General features: G+C 41.0%; 1 protein-coding gene across 1 annotated transcript; it reads left to right on the top strand.

Annotated features, from left to right (window-relative positions):
• Positions 1-1205: 1205 nt before the first annotated feature.
• On the top strand, positions 1206-18984 carry STAMBPL1 (STAM binding protein like 1). Its single transcript, XM_065407944.1, has 10 exons — positions 1206-1250; positions 2532-2749; positions 3944-4019; positions 5615-5710; positions 7368-7722; positions 8317-8441; positions 9621-9758; positions 11260-11372; positions 14497-14596; positions 18685-18984. Exons 1-10 carry the CDS (start codon positions 1221-1223, stop codon positions 18739-18741), a joined length of 1308 nt encoding a protein of 435 aa, XP_065264016.1. The 5' UTR covers positions 1206-1220; the 3' UTR covers positions 18742-18984.
• Positions 18985-21000: the final 2016 nt, after the last annotated feature.

Genomic DNA, 21000 nt, shown 5'->3' with positions numbered 1-21000 from the left:
AAGACAGGAAATAATGGAGTCACAGAAAACATAACTAATTATTTATTTGTAAAAAGGCACTGAAAAACAGCCCTAGGGGCTGCTCTAATTTCTGCCAGGGTTCAAACTAGCCTCCAGAGAGGGAGAAGTCCACATTAAGTCTTTGCTGCAACTCCTTGTAGTCTGGGGCTTCTGTGATGAACCAGTCTAGCCTTTAGATGTTTGTAATGTGCATTTTCTATATTGCACAAAACCTTTGACATTCAAGACCAGTCTTCTAGCTTGAGCACTGAAGTGTTAGGAATTAGAGCACCCACCTTACCAGCTTCAGATTCATATTAAAGTATAACTTAATGAATCATTTCCTTGTCAGAAGCAGTTTTTGCTGATCACCGGAGCACTTTTAAATATTTGCCTTACTTGTTACTGTTTGCCTTTACTGATGGGTTGCCTTTACTAACTCATCTCTCTTACATGCTGAGTGCAGTTTTCGATCACTTCTTGCAATTCCCCAATGGAAATGGTTCAAATAGTGCTGGAAAGATTTCATATACTTTTAGTTACTAAACATGTAGTTTCCAGATTAAGGTAGGACAGTTGCCTGATTTAATTTATAATTATAGACCTGCTAGAAAAAAGTGCTCAAATTCACACTGTACATAGATACATTTACCATGGCATATGCAGATGGAAAAACAAATGCACTTATTAGTCTCTGAACTTTTGATTTGGACTCTCCCCCTCCCCCCCCTCCCCCACTTAGTGTTTGAAAAGTACTAGTTTATCATTTAAATTACAACTTAACAAAATATGATCAATTTATTTTAAAACTACTTAATATACTATTATATACTGAGGCCACCTGTAGTAACATGTTTATTAAAATATACAATTTGACTTGTTTGTGTTCGATTTTAAACTGTTATGGTACTTGGCATGGCATAAGAACATAGATGTTTGAAGATATTTCCAGTTAAAATGACTTCATTATCATATTTCATGTTAGCACATGGTGACAATCAGAATATTTGTACTGAAGTTCCTCTTTGCCCAATAAACCATGACTCGTGGGCCGGGGGGGGGGGGGCGAGGGGGGTAACTTACTGCTAACACTGAATATTGCATTGATTTTTTTTTCCGCCCTCCTCCCCTGTGCCCTCCCCCCCCATTTTGTTCTTTGTGACCAGATGGAGAGATTGAAAAGAAATAATAATCTTCTTGGTTTGCAGACCGTGGGCAACATGGAACAGCCATTCACTGTTAGTTCATTGGTATGTATTACATTTTGTTATTTAATGCTTTGGCATCCAGAGTTTCAAAAAAGCAGCAAACTATCTGACACCACCCACACTAGTTTAGTTGTGCTGACCACCAGCTCAAGGGTTTTTCCAAGGTTCTAACCACCTTTCCTGCTACCACCCTTATTCTCTGCCCAGCTGCCCCTTCGCATGGAGTGTAGCAAGCTGGAATTTAAATATTTTTTAAAAATATTATATTGAATACCTTTGGTTTGTTGGGTTTCTCCCTCTTTTAGTTACTGTGCACTTCCTCTGGGTGTGTGTTTGTATACACATTCTGAATTGAAAGACTGAAGCCTTTAAAATATAATAAGATGAAGCAGTTTCTCAGCAGCAGTTTCATTCAGGAATCTAATCAAAATGATTTAAGTTATGGTATGAAAGAGAAAATGTATTAAACCTTTTAGAACATGAGTTCATGGCTTTTCTTGCTGGCTTCTCTTCCTGTCCTGTTAAATAGCTTTAGTTTATTCAGCTGTAAATGAATGCTTTAATCTGTAAAGTTAACACTGAAATGAACTTCTGGTGTGATCCTGCAAATTCTGACTGCTGTCATCAGTTAGGCTGCATCCAACAGTAAACATTACATCCAGTGGTAAGGGCTTGCCTACACTTGAAATTCTACAGCCACAGCGCTGCTGTAGCATTTCCAGTGTAGACACAACCTATGCCAACAGGAGGGCTTCTCCCCTTGCTGGAGGTACTCCACGTCCCCGAGAGGTGGTAGCTAGGTCATCAGAAGAATTATTCCATTGACCTAGCACTGTCTGCACGGGGAGGAGGGGTGATGGCGTAGCTATGTCTCTCCAATTTGTGGATTTTTCATCCCCTTAGGAGATGTAGCTGTGCCTGTGTACGTTCCAAGTGTAGATCAGGCCTAGGTAGAATACTTTAAATGTCTATAAAAATGGGACACTTTATGGGAATTCATATCTTGGGAAATCTAGGAAGCTGCCAAATCAGGCTTATTTTCTTTTATTTGTTTCACTCCAGTTAATTTAATTTTATCTTTATCTTGTTTCACAACTTTTGTGCTTTTAATATAATTTATTCATTGTTTTTAATGCTATTTAAGGAGCATGATAACGTTTTTTCATTGTTACTAACATTTGTGGTGATTGATTGATTGATTTTATTTAATTAATTTATTGATTTAAATTTAAATTTCCCTCAGTGTCTTGAACAAGGTCATGTGTGAATGGGGTCAGCCATCCAAGGTGAAATGTAACCTGTGATGTGTTGCTTGTTTTTCAGAAAAAGTTAGCAGCTATGCCTGACCACACAGATGTTTCAGTGAGCCCAGAGGAGCGAGTACGTGCCTTAAGCAAGCTTGCATGTAACATCACAATCAATGAGGATATTACGCCACGTCGTTACTTTAGATCCGGAGTAGAGATGGAACGCATGGCATCTGTATATCTGGAGGAAGGAAACCTGGAGAATGCTTTTGTTCTTTATAATAAATTTATAACGTAAGGAATAATCAGTAGATTTTTTTACCTTAATGATTCTGATGGATAGATTGGTTTGGTAATTTCACATCAAATAGACCACAAAGAGTGGCTTTTTACTCCCTCATTCTACTATTCTTCCACACAAAGACTAGACAGAGTCTGTCCCTGAATGAATAAGCCATTGCAAATTGTCCTGTGCATGCGATTTCTCCCCCCCCCCCCCCCAAAAGGTCATAACTCCATCAAATCAAAAGCAGATTTCACTAGAACACTCAGTTACTTCCTAATTGAGAGCTAAGTCCACACCAGATTTACACTTTCTAAGCAGCCAGTTAGGCTGTAGAGCTTTAAAAAAAGTTAAATATATAATAATGGGGGGGGGGGAATTTCCCTCACTTTGGTATCCTGTTTGTTTGTTCAGACATTGTTGCTTTTGTTTGTTGTTGTTTGTTTTTAAACAAACACATGCAACTTTTGGGAACAGAGAGGGCCAGGAAATTTCTAGTCTGGAAGGTGAACTTTTCAGAAAGCTATGGGTGGCTGTAAACAGGGCTATCCAGTGTGCATCCTACGTGCACAATAGTGATTGATTCTGCCTGTGCTATATAATAATTTGTTTCACCTTATAGCACAGGTTGGTCTGGTTAAAAGTGGGCTGCAGTAATGCAAGTCTCTACAGAGACTTCCTCTGTTGGCAGCCTTCTCTCCTACACCTTTGCCACGTTATCATTATTATTATTTGCATTGCAGTAGCTCGTGGAGGCTCCAATCCACGAACAAACATAGAATAAAGGAAATTCACTGGCCTGAAGATCTTAAATAAGACAAGACCTAACAAGTGTGTTCAGAGTGAAAGGGGGATGGAAGGACAAGGGTGATGCTGATAAGATCTGGTTACAAAGGCTAGCTAGTGCCCAGCATGGTGATTTCTGGTGCCATGTGTTAGTTAGTCCTGTTATTACCCATTGCTACTAAAGAACAAGGAAAAGTGCATCCAGCTACAGAAAATAATATAGTGGGGGTTAAGATTTGTGCTGGAATTTCAGTGACATGGTTTAAACCTGTGAAAGCACAGAAAACTGCTATAAATCAAATTGGAATGCAGTGTTTAACAGCTGTGATATGCAAAACTTGTTTTCCTCCCAACATAAAAGCTATTGTGGATCTTCCTTTGGCTAATAAGGGGGAAAATGTGTGTGTTTCATTTTCTAGCTTATTTGTAGAAAAGCTGCCCAGTCACCGTGACTATCAGCAATGTGCAGTACCAGAAAAACAGGATATCATGAAGGTAGGTTTGCTTTTTCCTGGCATTTCTCAAATTGCTCTCTCAGTAACTGAATTGTTCTTTCCCCAGAACTAACAAATACATTCGGAACCAACTCAGCCTACCAAGACTAAGTTCTTATAACTAGCTCCATTAGCAACAAAGTTTCATTTCAGTTTAGTCACTTGATCATTGCTGGGATTCTAATTGCAACTCCTAAAATGTGAATTAATTGGTATCACTGAACAGAGCCAATAGTATATGGATTGTTCGACACTTAGTTAAATCTGTTTCTAAAGGATACATATATTTTAAATACCTTAATTTAAAAGCATTTAGGATCTCATCCTGCTTCCATTTAAGTGAATGACCCTTGACTTCAGTAGAAGCTAGCTTGACCTCTGAATGCCGGAGGGACATTTGGAATTATTAGTGAACTGTATATTATCTGCTTAACATGTGCTGATAAGCCAAAGTATTTTCTGCTTTCTTTAACACTAAAATATGTATTCCATTTCCTTTTAATTTTTTCCCCAATTTCTCCAGTACTATATTGGTTTCATCATTGCTTTAATTAATGGATGAACTTTTTAATTAGTTCCCTCCTCAGTTTAAAACACCTGAAATTATCCATTGATATTCACTGAAATATGGAAAACTGTCTCTTCTAGAAGAACCTTGTGCCTCATGCTGCCATTCCACAGTGCATTCCAAGTGATTCCAGAAGGGGGCAGTGCACTGATTTGTATATACTCAGATTCATCCGGCAAAATGCTACACTGATGTTAAATTTTCCAGTTTGTTTGAATTATTTAAACACCCCAATAACTATGGCCCCAAGCTATTGAACTCAATAGAAGTACTTATGTGAGTAAAGCTAAGCAAGTATATATAAAGTGCCATGTGATTGAGGTCTATCATTGTAAGTTTAATACATTTAATAAGGTTCCTTTTGAGGCTTGGTCCACATAATTTTCTTCCAATTCTTATTCTGCCTTGGGCCTTGAGTCAGGAAAGCATTCAAGAGAGGGTGACCAAGCGTGTGCTTAAATTCTGTTAATCAATGGGATTAAGTACATTCTTAAGTACTTTAAATTAAGGTCTTGAAACATGTAATATCAAAGACCCCATTCCTGTGGTGAACTCTCCACAAGCAGAACCCTACATCTGAGTGGAGTCCCATCTAGGCTCATCCCAGACAGCTCGTTGCAGGATCTGGGCCAAAGCTGATCTGAAACCTAGAAACAAATTTCACCTGAGCCAGTAATGCCATTTGTCACATGTCATTTGTGCCTCAGACTGGTTGGAAAAGTGATTTTCCTTTTCTATAAGAAATCTGTTGGCCAGATCTCAGTTGGTGTAAACTGGCATAGCTTCAATGGACTGTGCCAATTGACAACAGGTACGGATATGGCCTTATATATTTGACACGCCTGTAATTAGTATTTTTAACTTTGTTTTGAAATGATTGACATTTTTAATCTGCATTCCAGCTGGTTTTCCTTCCCAGCTAATTGTTTGTTTGTTTGTTTGTTTGTTTGTTTTTGTTTCGAAGGCAGGAAATCAGTTTAACTTTTTTTTAATTTCTCCTCCCCTTCCCTCCCCCCCCATCCCAAAAGAAACTGAAAGAGGTTGCATTTCCAAGGACAGATGAATTGAAGAAGGATCTTTTAAAGAAATATAATGCGGAATACCAAGAATATATGCAAGACAAAGTAAGTCTTATCTGAATTCACATTTAATTTTTAAAGCATTATTCCTATGAATGTTTATTTATTTAATCAGTTAGTTATAAATATTACATAATCAAAATTCAAATAAAGTAGTTGTATGAGCAAAAACTCAAAATTTTACAATTGTTTAGGCACTATTAGAAACTGCGTCTTTTGAACTTCTAATAAAGCAGTTTATTTGAAAATATGTGATGTACACGTGTGGTTATTTAGAAATAAATATGTAAATATTTTAGTATTTACTTAATAGAAATGCTTAATGTCTGGCTGTCTTTATCTATTGTAGAAAAAGCCTCTATCGCAGTTTGGTTAATACTATTTTATTTGATAAAGTCAGATGCTGTACTAATGAGTATTTGAATCGGCCCCTTTTCCCTGAAGAAAAAGCAAAATTAGACTACAACACAACTAGTATTCCCTTGAACTCTGACATCCATCAAGGCATTATGAAAGGTACAAAGTTAGTCTAGGTTCTGGTTGACTCGTGAGTGTATTTAAGTAACTATTAAGGGCTGCATAGTCATATTCCCACTTTGTGTAATAAAGTCACTGAGAGTAGGATTTGTAGTTCAAAAGCTTGTAATGGAAAGAGGTAGAGGAAGTAAGGAACACTGTTCTTTCTCCACAATGTGTCTCCTGGAATTTGGAACAAGAATCCAAGTTTCCATTCAAGATTTGTTTCTGAGGTTTTATTTTGTTTTGTTTGTTGGTTATTGATTTAAGTATCTATATTTTAACTTGCTTCTGAAAGTTTGTGTTGCTGTCTCTTTAACAGAAGTGGGGAAGGAATGTTGGAACCTGAAGGTTCCCTGCAGTTTGTGGAATAGCAGTTGGTGTTGGGCAGCTGGAGGGAGATGCGAGTACAGTGAAGACCTACGTGACCGAGACAGAACAATAAGTAGTGTGGAAAAATCCATACAATGCAAGGTTAAGGGTTGATCTCCATTGAAAACTTACATTGGCATAGCTCCACACCCCTGAGAGACGTAGCTATGACGACCTATCACCTGGTGTAGACAGTACTAGTCAATGGAAGAATTCTTCCTTCAACATAGCAACTGCCTCTCGGGGAGGTGGATTAACTACAGCGATGGGAGAACCCCCCTTTCATTGTAGTGAGTGTCTGTGCAGTGGTTTAAGTGTAGACATACCCTAGGTTTCATGGAAGCAGTCCAAGGGAAATTGAAGTGAAGAAAGGAAAAGGGCAGGAGAAGGTGCCAGAGAGAGAACTGTGCTGTGAAATTCACCTGAAGATAAATGTGTCCTTGATGATAAAGGCTTGTTTGTGCCTCCTCCCCTTACCCCCCTATTCAAAAATGACTTTTTTTAGACTGTAATTATTTCTGCTAAAATATAAGTGTGTCAATGGCAAATACTATTAATATTGAGGTAAATGCATAATGTATCAGGGGTGTGCAGAATGGGAGATCTCTGTCCTCTATCCCCAAGTACATCATGTTTATTATTTTAGAGCACTTCTGTGGGCACAATTGTATTGGGCAGTGTGGCTAATGTATTCCAAACAGTGTCGTTATTGTCTGATAACTAGTTAATCAGTTTGCTAGCTTTCCCCTCACTATTTTGTGACGCTTTTAACATTGTCTAAAGGATCTGACCACTTTATTTACATACGTTGCAGAACAAGTGTAAAGCTGAATTCTTAAAGAAACTGGAGCAGCAGAGATTGATAGAAGCAGAAAAGAAGAGAATTGCGCAGATGCGACAACAGCAGCTTGAAACAGAGCAGTTTCAGTTCTTTGAAGATCAGCTTAAGAAGCAAGAACTAGCCCGAGATCAGAAAATTAAAGAGAATATGGTTATGTCTGAACAGATTGATGGAAGTGTGTTGTCTTGCATTTCTATGCATCAGAATAACTCCGTATCTATCACATTTTCTGAGAAAGCCAGTAAGAGTGATGCCTCTGTATCTGCTGGACAGTCTCCTCCAGTAAACCAGGCCTTAAAGCCAGCAGCCACTTTAAGCACTGTTCAGAGTAAGTGTTCAGTGGGGCTGTAATGCTCCTCTTCCTCTCCTAACATACTATATGATATCGACCTGAATGTGTTTATTTCATTGTAGCTTTCTCTGACATGGAGGACCAAATGTTCCTGGAATATTTGTGTGTCTGTGCATTACCCTTTGTTTTCTCACCTAAAATGGATACTTACATCTGAGATTACCCATTTCACACCTACAAGTTCCAATAGCTAGGCCTGCAGACATCAGGCCCAATTGCTTCCATTGAATTAAATGGGAATTTTGCCATTAACTCCATGGGAGCAGGACCAGGTCCACTGTGGTTGCATTTTTAGAGTTCTTCCGAAAATTTGGACCAGGAAATAATGCTAGTTCACTGCCTTAGTGAATGCAAGCCAGTTAACATTTTGTATTCTTTGATGTACATCTAATAGAAGAAAGGTTCTGCTCTGTAAAGTTCTATATTATTCTGAACCAAAACTTCTTTGTGGCAAGTATGGCACTCCCTATGTAAGTCAGTTCAGTTGATCTTTAACTGTGTAAACCTGTTACCTTAGAAAATTTTGCACTGAAGACTAAATTATAAATGCCCTTTTTCCTTGTTTATTAGATCAAGTGGCTGAAGCACTCCGAGGTGTAGTTTTACCCACAGATCTTTGTCACAAATTTCTGCTGCTAGCGGAGGCAAATACAGTAAGAGGAATAGAGACATGTGGAATTCTCTGTGGAAAACTGGTACAGTTGAACCTTCACATTTGTATGGGGAAGGCACTTTTGATAGTACTGTATTTTCCTGTAATGAACTGATATCAAAGCAAAAGCAGATCTGAAGTGTAAGGGCTAGTCTACACTACCGTGCTACATTGGCACAGCTGAATCGACGCAACTGCACTGCTGTAGCACGTCTGGTGAAGATACGCTATGTCGACGGGAGAGCGCTCTCCCATCGGCATAATTACTCCCCCTCAATGAGAGGTGGAATCTGTGTTGGTAGGAGAGTGTCGCTCAGGTGGGTGACTTTTTTCACACCCCGGAGTGACATAACATACATTGACTTAAGCAGTAGTAGAGACAAGCCCTCCGTGTGTAATGTAATTAACTTTATAAAATAATCTTACGGATCCACAAGATTATTTTATTGAATTGTGGTCTGCTGTTTGCATTATTACAGACCTATTTGATTTTAACTCTCCATAGTTATTGTGGTCATGTACTGTTGTTAAGCTGTACAATTAACCTCCACTACAGGATTTTTCAAGAACATTCCTTGGTATTCATCAAACAAAATGAGGTTTAGTTACAGGAAAACTGGATATTAAAAATGTTAGAAGCTATTGGTGGGTGTTATCAAATTCTAAAAAAAATCCACCACTGTCAGCAATTAAAACAAAAATCACTGCTGTTTGTTTTTTCCGATATCCTAGATAATGTTTAGTGGCCAATTAGCTAACTTTGCAGCAGAACTTAATTATCAGTTTGTTCCCAGAGCAGGGGAGATAGCACCACTGATGCTGATGCACAGACAGGCAAGTACAAAGAAGTTCAAAGTGCATTAGACACACACAAAAGCCAAGAATAATAAAAACAGGGAAGCATGTTGTGTTTCCAAGCTTCAAAGAAAGTAATTGTATTTTTAACTCTTGCTTTCATTCTTAACAGACATCATCTCTCCTTTTAACATTTTTCTGTGTATACACATTTCAAATATGTTTGTTGCTTCTCTGTCTATTGCTGTGATGAAATACTGGCCAGATTCTTAGCTGGTGTAAACTGGCATAGTTTAATTAAACTCAGTGGAGCTACTGCAACTTATAGCAGCTGAGGATCTGACCCTTTTCTCCTCCAATTCATGTTCAGCATTTGTTCATTAGAAGACCATTAATTCAAGTCATCTTCCTACCATGTGTTTTACAGACACATAATGAATTTACTATTACCCATGTAATAGTGCCAAAGCAGTCTGCAGGACCGGATTACTGCGACATGGAGAATGTGGAAGAATTATTCAGCATTCAGGATCAACACAATCTCCTCACTTTGGGGTGGATCCATGTACGTATGCCTTGTGGATGTTGACTTCTCTGTATTGGCTAGATAGGATATACAGAACCAGCACTGGAAACCCCAGTTTAAAGAAATAATTTGCATGATTTAAACTAATTTTCTCTCTCAGTTTTTGTGCTGGTGACCTGATTTGACATAAATGTCATCCACTGATACAAGCTGTTCTTTATTTCTAGGAAGCTGTAAAGTGTTTCATTGATACAGTGGGCCCAGTTTTGCCTGTGCAACTTCTATTTAAAACAATAGGAGCTGTCTGTCTGTTGGCAGAATTTGGCCCAAAATTCTGTCTTACGTACACCTCATTCAATACCATTTACATGTCTGACATGTATCCTCAAAAAGGAAAAGAGACAGAGACTTCATAAAGTCCACTAGGACTTTGCTATTGATTTTATATGGAATTCACTCAGCTTCTACGGTGACGGACAGCCATTTAAAATCCTAATGTATACAAGATAGAATTCAGTGCAGAATTTGGCCCATTTGTGTTAGATACACCCTGTTGCTAAAACCATTACTTGCAGGTTTTCAAACTGCAGAGTTTGGATCAAACAGTTTTGAGCATTGTGAGTTTATTCCAGGCATGGTGAGAAGGAAGAGACTTTTCCTAAGAAAAGTTCAATTTTTCCTTTCGGAGTAACTTTTTGTTTAAAAATTTTAATTTATAATGTAAAATTGTTAAATGGAAACAAAACATTTTGAAATATCAAATCAAAACATTTCAGTTGAACTGAACTGAATAATTTTGGTGAGTTTCAGTTCTCAAACATTTTTGAGATTTCAATTTTTGGTCCTGATTTGGGTCAGGATTTTTTTTTTTTTTTTTTAACTTGAAAATTTTCATGGGACAGGAAAATGGTTTACTGGGGCCACCAACTCTGTCAATTTCATATTAAATCCATGTTTGCATTGAAACCAAAGACAGTGATGTAATGTGAACACCATGTAAAATTTCAACCTGCTTCAGGCTTCCATTTTCTTATAGGTGTTGATTCACTTTTTACCTTCTAATGACAGTTACTTTCAATTATGTTCTAATTTTTACTTTCTACTTGATATGGTTGGTGTATGATCCCACTTATAGGGATTTTGGACAATTAATTTAAGTCCTTTGCTCTCTGTCTGCCATCTTGTTATATTCACACATGCCTTTTCAATCTAGATTTGTTTCCTTTCATAAGAACATTAATCTGATAATCAGAAGAGTTTAAAATTGTTTTGTAAGCCTTCATACACATGGTATTAGGGATTTACTCCTGACACTGTAGCATTTAGCTTTGCATTGCTGAGTCATTCATGAAATTATCCTCAGAGGTGTGTTGTGCCATGGAAAAGTTAAGGTTTAGTAGCAAATAATAAAAACTGAATCTGGGGGAAATGCTAACACTTTCTCTTGTTACAAAATCCTGTTTCTTCTTGAATGGATTTTTGACCTTGACTTGACTAAGAAATACTTTCACTATGCAGAGCTTTCCCTTTCTTTTTGTAGACGCATCCAACACAAACTGCATTCTTATCCAGTGTTGATCTTCATACTCATTGTTCTTATCAGCTAATGTTACCAGAGGCTATTGCAATTGTTTGTTCACCAAAACATAATGAGTGAGTTCTGTTTTTTCTAAGTAATGTTTAGCTATCTCTCCCAGCCTGCTATCTCAAAACTAGATCACCTGCAAAACAGCATCTGAATGTCAACTAAGGTGAAGGAGATAAAAGGTTGTAGTATATATGTGTGGGTTTTTTCCCTTGTGTTCTAAATTGATCTAGGCTTGCATTCCAGTGAGCCTGTGTGTGCAATGTTATTTGACTTCACTTTGTCTCCTATTTCATTTTAAAATTCTGTAAATGGTGATGCTCCACTCCACTTGGTAGGTGTAACCGCATTGGACTGTGGTAGTTCTAGACCTCATGGATCTCCTTGTCAGGTGTCTCACAGAATCCAAACTGCACTCTCCTTAGTGAAGAAGGTGGATGGTGTAGGTTTTTTAGCTTGTTAATGGAAAAACACTGAAGTGATGGGAGGTTAGAGATAAGTCACACTTTATATTAAGGTTCTGTTTTACCAATGGTTTATAAAGTACAAATAAATGACTAAAAGCTGTTTAAAGTACATTTGTTACAGGCCAAATTTGTAAAGGTATGTTAGCATTGCTCCTCTCAGCGTTACAAGGCCTAAGGTCTGGATTCACAAGGGGCTTAGGCATTGCAATGCTGAGTGTTGCAACATGTAATTCCGTGGTGCCTGGCCCCCTAGTGGAATTCACACACCCAAGTTGGATATCCAGGCTCCCCAGGGGGCGAATTAGGCATTAAGGAAGGGATTCTCAGAAGCCAGCAAACTGAGCTGGGAGCCACCTAAGACACCCAGGAGTGAAATACAAAAGAAGGGGCAGGGCTCAGGGCCCAGATCCACCCGCAGCTGGCCTGTGCCAGCAGGGCTTGGGCTAAGAGGCTGTTTAAGTACAGTGTAGATGTTTGAGCTCAGGCTGTAGCCCAGGCTCTGGGACTCTCCTACCTCATAGGTTCCTAGAGCCTGGGCTGTAGCCCGAGCCCGAACTTCACCACAATTAAACAGCCCCTTAGCCCGAGCTCCAGGAGCCTGAGTCAGCTGGCACAGGCCAGCCGCAGGTGGCTAACTGCAGAGTATATGTACCCTTGGGTGCCAGAGGCTCCTGTCTGTGCTCCAGCTTCACAGGCTTGACCCCTCTCCTGGAGTTAGATGCCCAAGAATGGTCAGCCTTTTCTAGCAAAAACAAGAGTAATGAACATTCCTACCCCCGCTGATGATAGTTCATCCCCAGGGGCTAGGGCGTTCACTTGGAATGTGGGAGGCCTGTTTTCTAATCCCTGCTCTGCCTGATGTGGAGTAGGTCTCCCATGTTCCAGGTGCATGTCCTAACCAAGTTATTTGGTATTCCAGGTCCCCTTTAGAGGCAGCATGAGTACAAGAGACTGAGACTATATATCCCAATGATTGGGGCACACACCTGGGATGTTGGTCAGTCAATTTCAAGTCCCTGCTCCAATAAATATGTAATTATTTATACAAAGTGTAACAGCTCCAACAGGAGCCATTGAGTGATATCTGCCTCAGAATAATGTGAAGTTTAGGGCACTCACTTCTGAGGTGGGAGAGCTGGGTTCAAGTTCCTGCTCCAAATCAGACAGAGTGGGGATTGCAACCTGGGTCTCCCACATCCCAGGGGAGTAACCTAACCTCTGGGCTATGAGGTATTCTGGGGCACCCATGTACGCCAGCCAGCCCTGAAAATTCCTGGCTGTCTTTTGTGCAGGTTGACTATATTGTAGCACACCTACCGAATCGGGCCCTGCAAGTGAGATAGGCAGGGAAACACCTAGTTTGAGAATCCCACCAGCCAGGGCTCAGGCATGAGCAGCTTGTGAGCTGTGGGGTGGCTTCAGGATTTAGGAGGCTTGGCACATGCCTACCAGCAGAAATGAAGGTGCCTTCAGGTCAGTGGTGGTTTTGTGAATGCCAGTGGCACCTAAATGTTGAACTTAGGTACCTATGTCCCCATTGTGAATCTAACCCTTAGGAAATGCTGAGTGGAACAATGCCTACATGCTTTTAAAAATGGACATATGGAGCAGGTCAATAGATTGCTTGTAATCATGGCTTATAAACATCTATAATACCTTCTACTGCTATGCTTGTAACATCTATTGCATGTCTTACTCATGTCTGTAACATTGATTAATCTGTTATTAACCCTTTACAAACAATTTATAAATAGAATCTTAAAGTGTGACCATGATAAAAAAGCACATGTATGTAATCACTAGCAATGCAGTTTTACCCAGGAGCTGCATGTTATCTTAACTCATCACGGCTAAAGGAATACAGCCAGCATACACATTCTGTCTCCACATACCCCCTACATGTGGCAAAGGTATAGCTCTCTGGAACCCCTGTGCAAAATTGCCCCATACAAAAAGCATTGCTGGCTATGATGGCTCCTGCAGTCTAGAAGTGGCAGTAACAACCAGTAACATGGCTGTGCCATGACCTGGGTAGTGGAGGGTAGGCAAGATTCTGTTTCTCCCCCTTTCCCTGCCCCTCCAGTACATGTAGTAGGGCCGATCTTCATGGGCTTTGGGCAGGGGATAAGAATTGGTCTTTCATTATTCTCGTCAGACTTACAAAAGTAATAGTCTTCAGCAAAAGTTTGTACATCAAATGTGAAACGATGGGTCCAAAGCCTTTTGTAACAATCTTTCTAACTCAGTACTCAAAGGAGTAGCCTTTCCTCACCTGAGTAATTGCTGACTTCAGTGGGACTACTCATGTGAGTAGGGACTAATCCTTGAGTAAGAGTTTATATAGGACCAGCCCCTCCACTTGTATTTCTGATGTTCTATTTTTTTATTCAGTTTTAGGAACATTAATCAAAGTGAATTGATTTGTAGTCAGGTGGCTCGTTGTTCTTCTGTAGAATTTCTTTTTTACTAGTAATAAAGACTCAAAGCAGAGTATAGATCAGCTGTATCTGGCAGGATATTTTCTACTTTATAGACTCATAGCTTTTAATGCCAGAAAGGACCATTTTATTATCTTATCTGATTTCCTGTACATCAGAGACCATTAAATTTCACCCACTTACTCTGTATTGAACCCAGTAACTTGTGTTTGACGGACTAATGCTTATTTGAACCAAGTTCTTTTAATGCTACAAACCTTAAGTCAGTTTTGTTCTTTGCTTTCCAGCACTGGGATCTTCAGACTTACTAATGCTGGCATGCTTGAAGTTTCTGCTTGTAAAAAGAAGGGGTTTCACCCACATACTAAGGAACCTAGACTATTTAATGTAGGTATATTACTTAAAAAATAGTCTTAACATATTCCAAAAAAAAAGTCAAAGATGTGATCATTGTAATCATCTAGTGTGACTTCCTGTATAATATAGGCCATAGCACTTCCCAGAATTAATTCCTGTTTCTTTGATATCTTTGGTTCTAACTGGTTTTAACAAGAGTTTTGGATGTAATGTGAATGTTTTGGAAACATATTATCTACAGTGATAGTTATTGGAATGGCATTTATGCAGATGTTAATACTGTTTAGTATTAAATAGCCCATAGACAATAGAAGGTATTTTAATTAATTAGTAGAAATATAGATATGGTAAAAGGCAGGTTTAATGCTAATTAATTGATTATAAAAAAGGGTAGCACACTAACTTTTAAACTAGCGCACTCATTTACCATCATGGTACAGTTAATGGAAGGATTATACACCCATTCTTCTTATCCAGGGACTGATCGTCCCTGGATGAACTCTTTCAGCTTGGAATGTGAATATAACTGCAGTGTATAGTTTCATCGTAATTCCTGTTTGCTTTAACCAACTATTCTATTTTAAATAAAGTCTTTCATTCTATGACTCTCAGTTCCCCACTAAACTAATTTATCTGTAACTACAGCAGAGAGCCAAACCTAAAGAAATTAATTTGGTTATTGAGATTATTTCTGTGTAAAACATAAAACAAAGATTACACTTCTTATCACTACTTGAGAGGCAGTAACCAGTAAATGTTACGAACAGCTCTCTGCCTAACTTGAGAAATATAATATCAGCCAGAAAAGAAGCTTTCCCGCATTAGGATGTCTGAGTGCTCCCTAAGCATGGAAAATATACTCCTGTTGTCCTTCTTAACAGCTGGTCAGTAGTCCCATGCCAAGAGGAAAAGGGCCAGAGAATTCCCACAGAAGTTTTCCATGATCACTTAAGAGATTTTTTTCCTAACAAAGAATCACAACTGACTTCCCCAGCTGTGATGTCCAATAAGCCTGCAGAGCTAACAGCCACCATGAAGGATAATTTTCTCTATTGAACCTCTGCTTCCTTTCACCCTTTCCACCAGCCTCTCAGAAGCTATTCCAGTAACCACAAAGTAGTTTTCCAGTTAGTTGGGTGGTCAAAGGTTCTAGTGTGCTCTTTACATGGCTAAAGGGTTTATAATGAGAATCTGTGACTGAACAGTTAAATAGTCATTAATGATTATCAGAAATGTCATTCCGTTGTTTGAAATAAAGGCAATATTCCTTCTCTTGGCAGAGTTCCCAAATATGGAAACAGGGCTACTGGAGTGTTAGCCAGAATTGATAAATAAGAGCACAGACTTACTGCACATAGAGGTACAGCCTCTCCCTTGGGGAGTGGAAGTGGAATACAAACGCTGGAACCCAAGCCCTAGTTTCCTTTGGGGTGGGATTTTCAAAAGTTGACCATGAGTCTAACTCTGCCCCTGTTGACGTTAATGGTAGTTTTCCCATTAATTCCCATGAGACCAGAGTTAGGCGAATGCTGAACACTTTTGAAAATCCCACCCCAGGTTGTTTTGGCTCTTGTTACACGGGCTCTTGCTACTGAACATTACAACCATGTTTTGAAAAGGCAATCCCAGGCTACGTAGCTCACTTCCTTCTCTGTACAAGGCACCAAGTACACAACTACTATCACAAAGCATGGAGATATTACGTTTCCCATCAGAGACCAACATAGCTCACCCTGTCATCTTATAAATTGTCTTCCAGTGTTACAAGTCTGTCCTATGTTTCAAGTCTCTGTCTTCCATTGTGGGTGCCTCTGCTGGTTTAGCCTTCTCCTTTGACTCACAAGTATTAAAGCTGATGTATAACATTACAAAATCCTCCTGTCAAGCTGCCTGGAGTGGTTCAGGAGCATGAGTACCAACCTCAGGACAAATTGTTAAGAAGCAGGGCACACATCAGAAATTGGTTGAGAGTTCTATACTTAGATTTCGCCAGCCAAGGATCAAGTGTGAATGTTTCAGGCCTTAACATGGAGTCACAGACAGTCCCTTTGGGTACTCCAATCTGTCCTGCCACTCAGGTAAGCTTTCCTTTGTGAGAGATGGTCCCTTACACCAAAAATAACAACATTCAGGTTACCCCAAGTCAATTGCACTAATGATCCTATACCAAAGACAATGCATGTAGCCAATCCTATAATAAATTAACCAAATATTTATTAACTAGGAAAAAGAAATGTTTTTTACAAGGTTAAAGCAGGTAAACATATGCACATAAATGAGTTAGTCTTAGGTTCCAGAAGGGGAAGAAAAGCTGCTGTAAGCTATGTCGTTTAGGGCTAATCCAGGCCAAGAACTGGGCCACTCTTGCTTACATTAAAAATCTTTGCCCTTCATCGTTCAAGCAGAATCAAGATAACTTCTTCTTGACAGTTATTCCCCTTCCCCAGAATTCAATCTGATGGGCTGTGCTCATGCATGCCTCCTCTTCATGCGTGTGGAGGGGAGCAATCCACAATCTCTTCTCCACCGATGTTGCACAATGGTTCAGCTGGTGTCTATGGGCTGCCTTTTGCGGGACAGAAGATGACACCTCTTGTGATGAACTAGTATTTCACACTTGTTAATGCTTCTCTTCTGCCTATGGGGGTTTGCAGTTCTATTGCAATTGCTTCTATAGTTACAAAGCAAACATTTAAATATTACCTTAAACATGGACTACAGATATTGTGTGTGAGATGAATGCAGGCAGCTACTTACGAGCATTTCATAGAGCCTAAACACATTTTTTTTAAAAATCTACACATATTTTAACCATACTAACACACAGGTGAGCAAGACTGCTTTCCTGCTATGCATTTGTCAGTGTTCACTGAGACCTATGGGGCCATGGCACGAGCTGGCACCTAGTCTGCCAGTGTCACACTCTCTTGAACCAGAACATAATGGTTATGTTTTGAAGCCAGTTTATGGCCAACAGTGTTTGGCTGTTTCCAAACATATTCAATTATTTAGGGCTAGATTATATCTTTAAGCACAATCTTGAGTGAACTGTAGGGGGTAAGAGGAAACTCCAGAGGCATTTTGCCTCAAATACCCCCCCAAAAGGCACAGGTCCGTCTCTGCTTCCCCCATCGGAGTAGCAAATGGCAGCTGACCTTATATCAGCTGAAAATTCAGACATATCTGAAACTAGCTCAGTTTGGCTGGCTGGTGCATTACTGGGGCGGGAGTATAGTTTAGGCTCTGCCCACCTGTCCCAGATGAGGAATAGTGAGCACCCAGCTCCCCCTTTTCCCTGCATATCCAGCCAAGCTACAGGCAGCCTAGTCAAATACATAACTGAGAGCACAAGAGTGATAGCCTGTGTCAAAAATCTAACCCTTCAGCACTGTTCTCTTTAAAGAACACATGGCCAGTTTTGCAGCTATAGTCACTTTTCTGTTAAACTTTCAGTCCATGCTTGCAAAGTTAACCCTGTACATGTTAACAGGCAAACCTGGGAGCCAATAAAACTTGTGCCTAAATAAAACAGGCTCAAAACTTAAGAGGAAGCCCCAAACCACATATCTCATTGGAGTCCAGCCCAGTTTGGTAGTGAACTAAAGTGGCTGCCATCTAATGGGTGCCTGTGGCCTATATGAAATGATTTGTGGGTTTTAGGTCTGTGGATACAGCAAGCCTCCAAAACCATACTGACAACACTGGTTGACACCCTTATTAGCAGTTTCAGCAAAGACATCACAATGTGAATACAAATAACGTCAGAACTACCCGTTTTGCCATGGTGGTAGAGCTGGTCAGGGGTGAGGAACATCGGCAGAGTAGTATGAGAGAACTTGCAGTGCCACTGCCAGTGGCTTACTGTTCTATTGCTAAATGGAGAGTGTTGGTATCCAGGGCTGTTACTCAGCACCTTAGAAAGTACTGGGAACACTGAAGTAACTTTTTTGTAGCTGTCACCGAGAAGAAAGCAGAAAGAACATACAGGATATGGAATAGCTCTTTTATGATTTGGTTTGGAACTGGACCTGTTGCTCATGCAATTTTGCCTGACATTCAAATGATATATTACCTTCATTGGCTGCTGTCAGTGAATAATGGGTTGATTTCTTTTACAGACCTGTAAACATGTAGTTGGGACAGAAACAAAAATAATTGTGCTGGATCTGAGGTGATGCTGATGGAAGATAAATGGCCTACCAAACAGATGCCCCAAGTAGAAAAATGGCTGCCGGATTTTCCAATGATGTTTTTCAGCAATTACTGATGTTTTATATTTATACATTTTAGATTTAATGGTTTGATATTTATTGCTCTTGCCATTTTCAAGTTATTTTGTTCTGTCAAGACAGAGTTCACAGTGAATTAAAACAAAAGCTGTACATGTATCTGAATAATACGATACAACAATAAAGTGAGCTTCAAACAACAACGCTGGTAAAACATGTACAGTCCTGCTGAGGTCAAGGTCCTTGTCATCAGCTATTTTCTGTGCAACAGATTTTTCAACAATGGTGTTCTATAACCCTGGCCTTCCACAGGCAGTCTAACAAACACATTCAGCTGAGGTATGCAACTCCTATGGGCTAGGGGTTGACCAGGTCAGATGTACTCCGTTAGTTGACGAAGCACAGTCGTCTGGGCCTGTTGGGAGTCCCAAGCTTTTGACTTTTGAGACAGCTAAGAGCTGGGTCTGGGGGTTGAAGTGAGGAAGGAGAATACAAAATCATCTGCTCCTCTCAGAGTCCTACTCAGAAGCTGTTCTGAGAATCGAGATAGCCCTGCCCCTTCCACCATGCCGCCTCCTAACATTTATATTCCAGTACCATGTAGAGACCAACCACGTTGGAGCCTGTCATGGGAAAATTGGCCCCATTCGGGGCAGTCATGGCCCAGTCTGCCCGTGACTGCCTTTTGCTGACCCACCTGGGAGTCACTGACTACACCAGTTTGCTGAGTAAGGGTTAATTATTAGAAAACAAGCACCTGGATCTAATAAAGGTTATCCAAGCTCAGTTAGAGGGAGATTCCCAAGGAAACAGGAGACTCCTGTGAAGAGCTCTTATGAGGGCAGAAAGGGGAGCATAGAGGGTGAGTTTCTGTCGGCAGAGGATATGGCTACACTGCCATAAACAATCTGGGGCTGACCCATTGCAGCTCATTTGGGCTGGGAGTGTAAAATTTCAAGGTAGATGGTTGCACTCATTGTAGAGTCCCAGAGCCCAGGCTCCACCTTTACACTCCAGTTACAGCCCTGCACGCCCAGCCCCATGAACCCACATCAGCTGACCTGGCCAGCTATGGGTGTTTTTTTTGCAGCTTAGCCATCCCCAGCTAGCTTGCTGGGATGCACCCCAGCCTGGGGCAATGGAAAAGCTGCTTGTAGAGAGGGGAGACTCCTAGAGGCAGAGCTGAAGTTGTCAGCCCAGGGAGGTCCCCTAGCAGGGGCGGCTCCAGGCAGGGCTGGCTCTAGGCACCAGCAAAACAAGCTGGTGCTTGGGGCGGCACATTTTTAGGGGCGGCACGGCCGGCGCCAGAATGCCGCCCCTAAAAATGTGCCCTGGCCGCCCTAGCTCACCTCCGCTGCTGCTGCCGCTCGCGCGCCGCTGCTCCCCCTCCCTCCCAGGCTTAAGAGCCTGGGAGGGAGGGGGAGACTCCGAGTGGCCGCGGCGCGGGCGCCGCTTCTCCCCCTCCCTCCCTCCTAGGCTTGAGAGCCTGGGGGGAGGAGGCAGGGCTGGGGATTTGGGGAAGGGGCAGAGTTGAGGCGGGGCCGGGGGTGGGGTAATTAAAAAACGGGGGGGGGGGGGTGGCCAAAATTGTTTTTGCTTTGGGCGGCAAAAATCCTAGAGCCGGCCCTGGCTCCAGGCACCAGCGCAGCAAGCGCGTGCCTGGGGCGGCAAGGCGCGGGGGGGGCAGCCTGCCAGTTGCTGTGCAGGCGCGCCGCCGAAAGCCGCCTGCCTGCTATGCTTGGGGCAGCAAAAAACATAGAGCCGCCCCGTCCCCTAGACAGTGTCAGGAAGCTTAGAGATGCTGCCGCAGGGAACAGCAGATATTGACAGTCTACCACAGATGCCTGACTCCAACAAAGGCCTCTACCCACCTACAGACCTTCCTCCTGGGGCAAAGGCTTGAGTCAAGAGATGCCAGATGGGGCAGGGCCTGGAGAGAGGAGCGCAGTGGACTCATGTGTGACAGACAGAATTAAGACTGCAACCGTGTAAAATGGACTCGCTGTTAATCAGTGAGACCCTCCAAAAGGTTATTTAAAGGTCTTTATACCCCAGGTGTGGGGAAATCAAGGCAATGCTTGTCTGTGGTGTCACACCTAATCACCAAGGGGGAATCCAGCATGGCATCCCTTATGACAGAGCCCGTTGTGCACATAGTGACAGCCTCTGTCCCAGCTAGGTCTTGATTTTTAGATTGTAGCCTAA

This window comes from Emys orbicularis, chromosome 7 (assembly GCF_028017835.1).
Source record: "Emys orbicularis isolate rEmyOrb1 chromosome 7, rEmyOrb1.hap1, whole genome shotgun sequence".
Taxonomy (NCBI): Eukaryota; Metazoa; Chordata; order Testudines; family Emydidae; genus Emys; species Emys orbicularis.
Note: the sequence above shows the minus strand (reverse complement) of the source record. Positions and strands in the feature narration are given on the sequence as shown.

Coding starts and splice junctions, on each gene's coding strand:
- STAMBPL1 (XM_065407944.1), top strand. CDS start 1,221: ATGGAACAGCCATTCACTGTTAGTTCATTG. Junction 4,020..5,614: donor AAAAACAGGATATCATGAAG/GTAGGTTTGCTT, acceptor CCATCCCAAAAG/AAACTGAAAGAGGTTGCATT. Junction 14,597..18,684: donor AGGAACCTAGACTATTTAAT/GTAGGTATATTA, acceptor TTTCTTTTACAG/ACCTGTAAACATGTAGTTGG.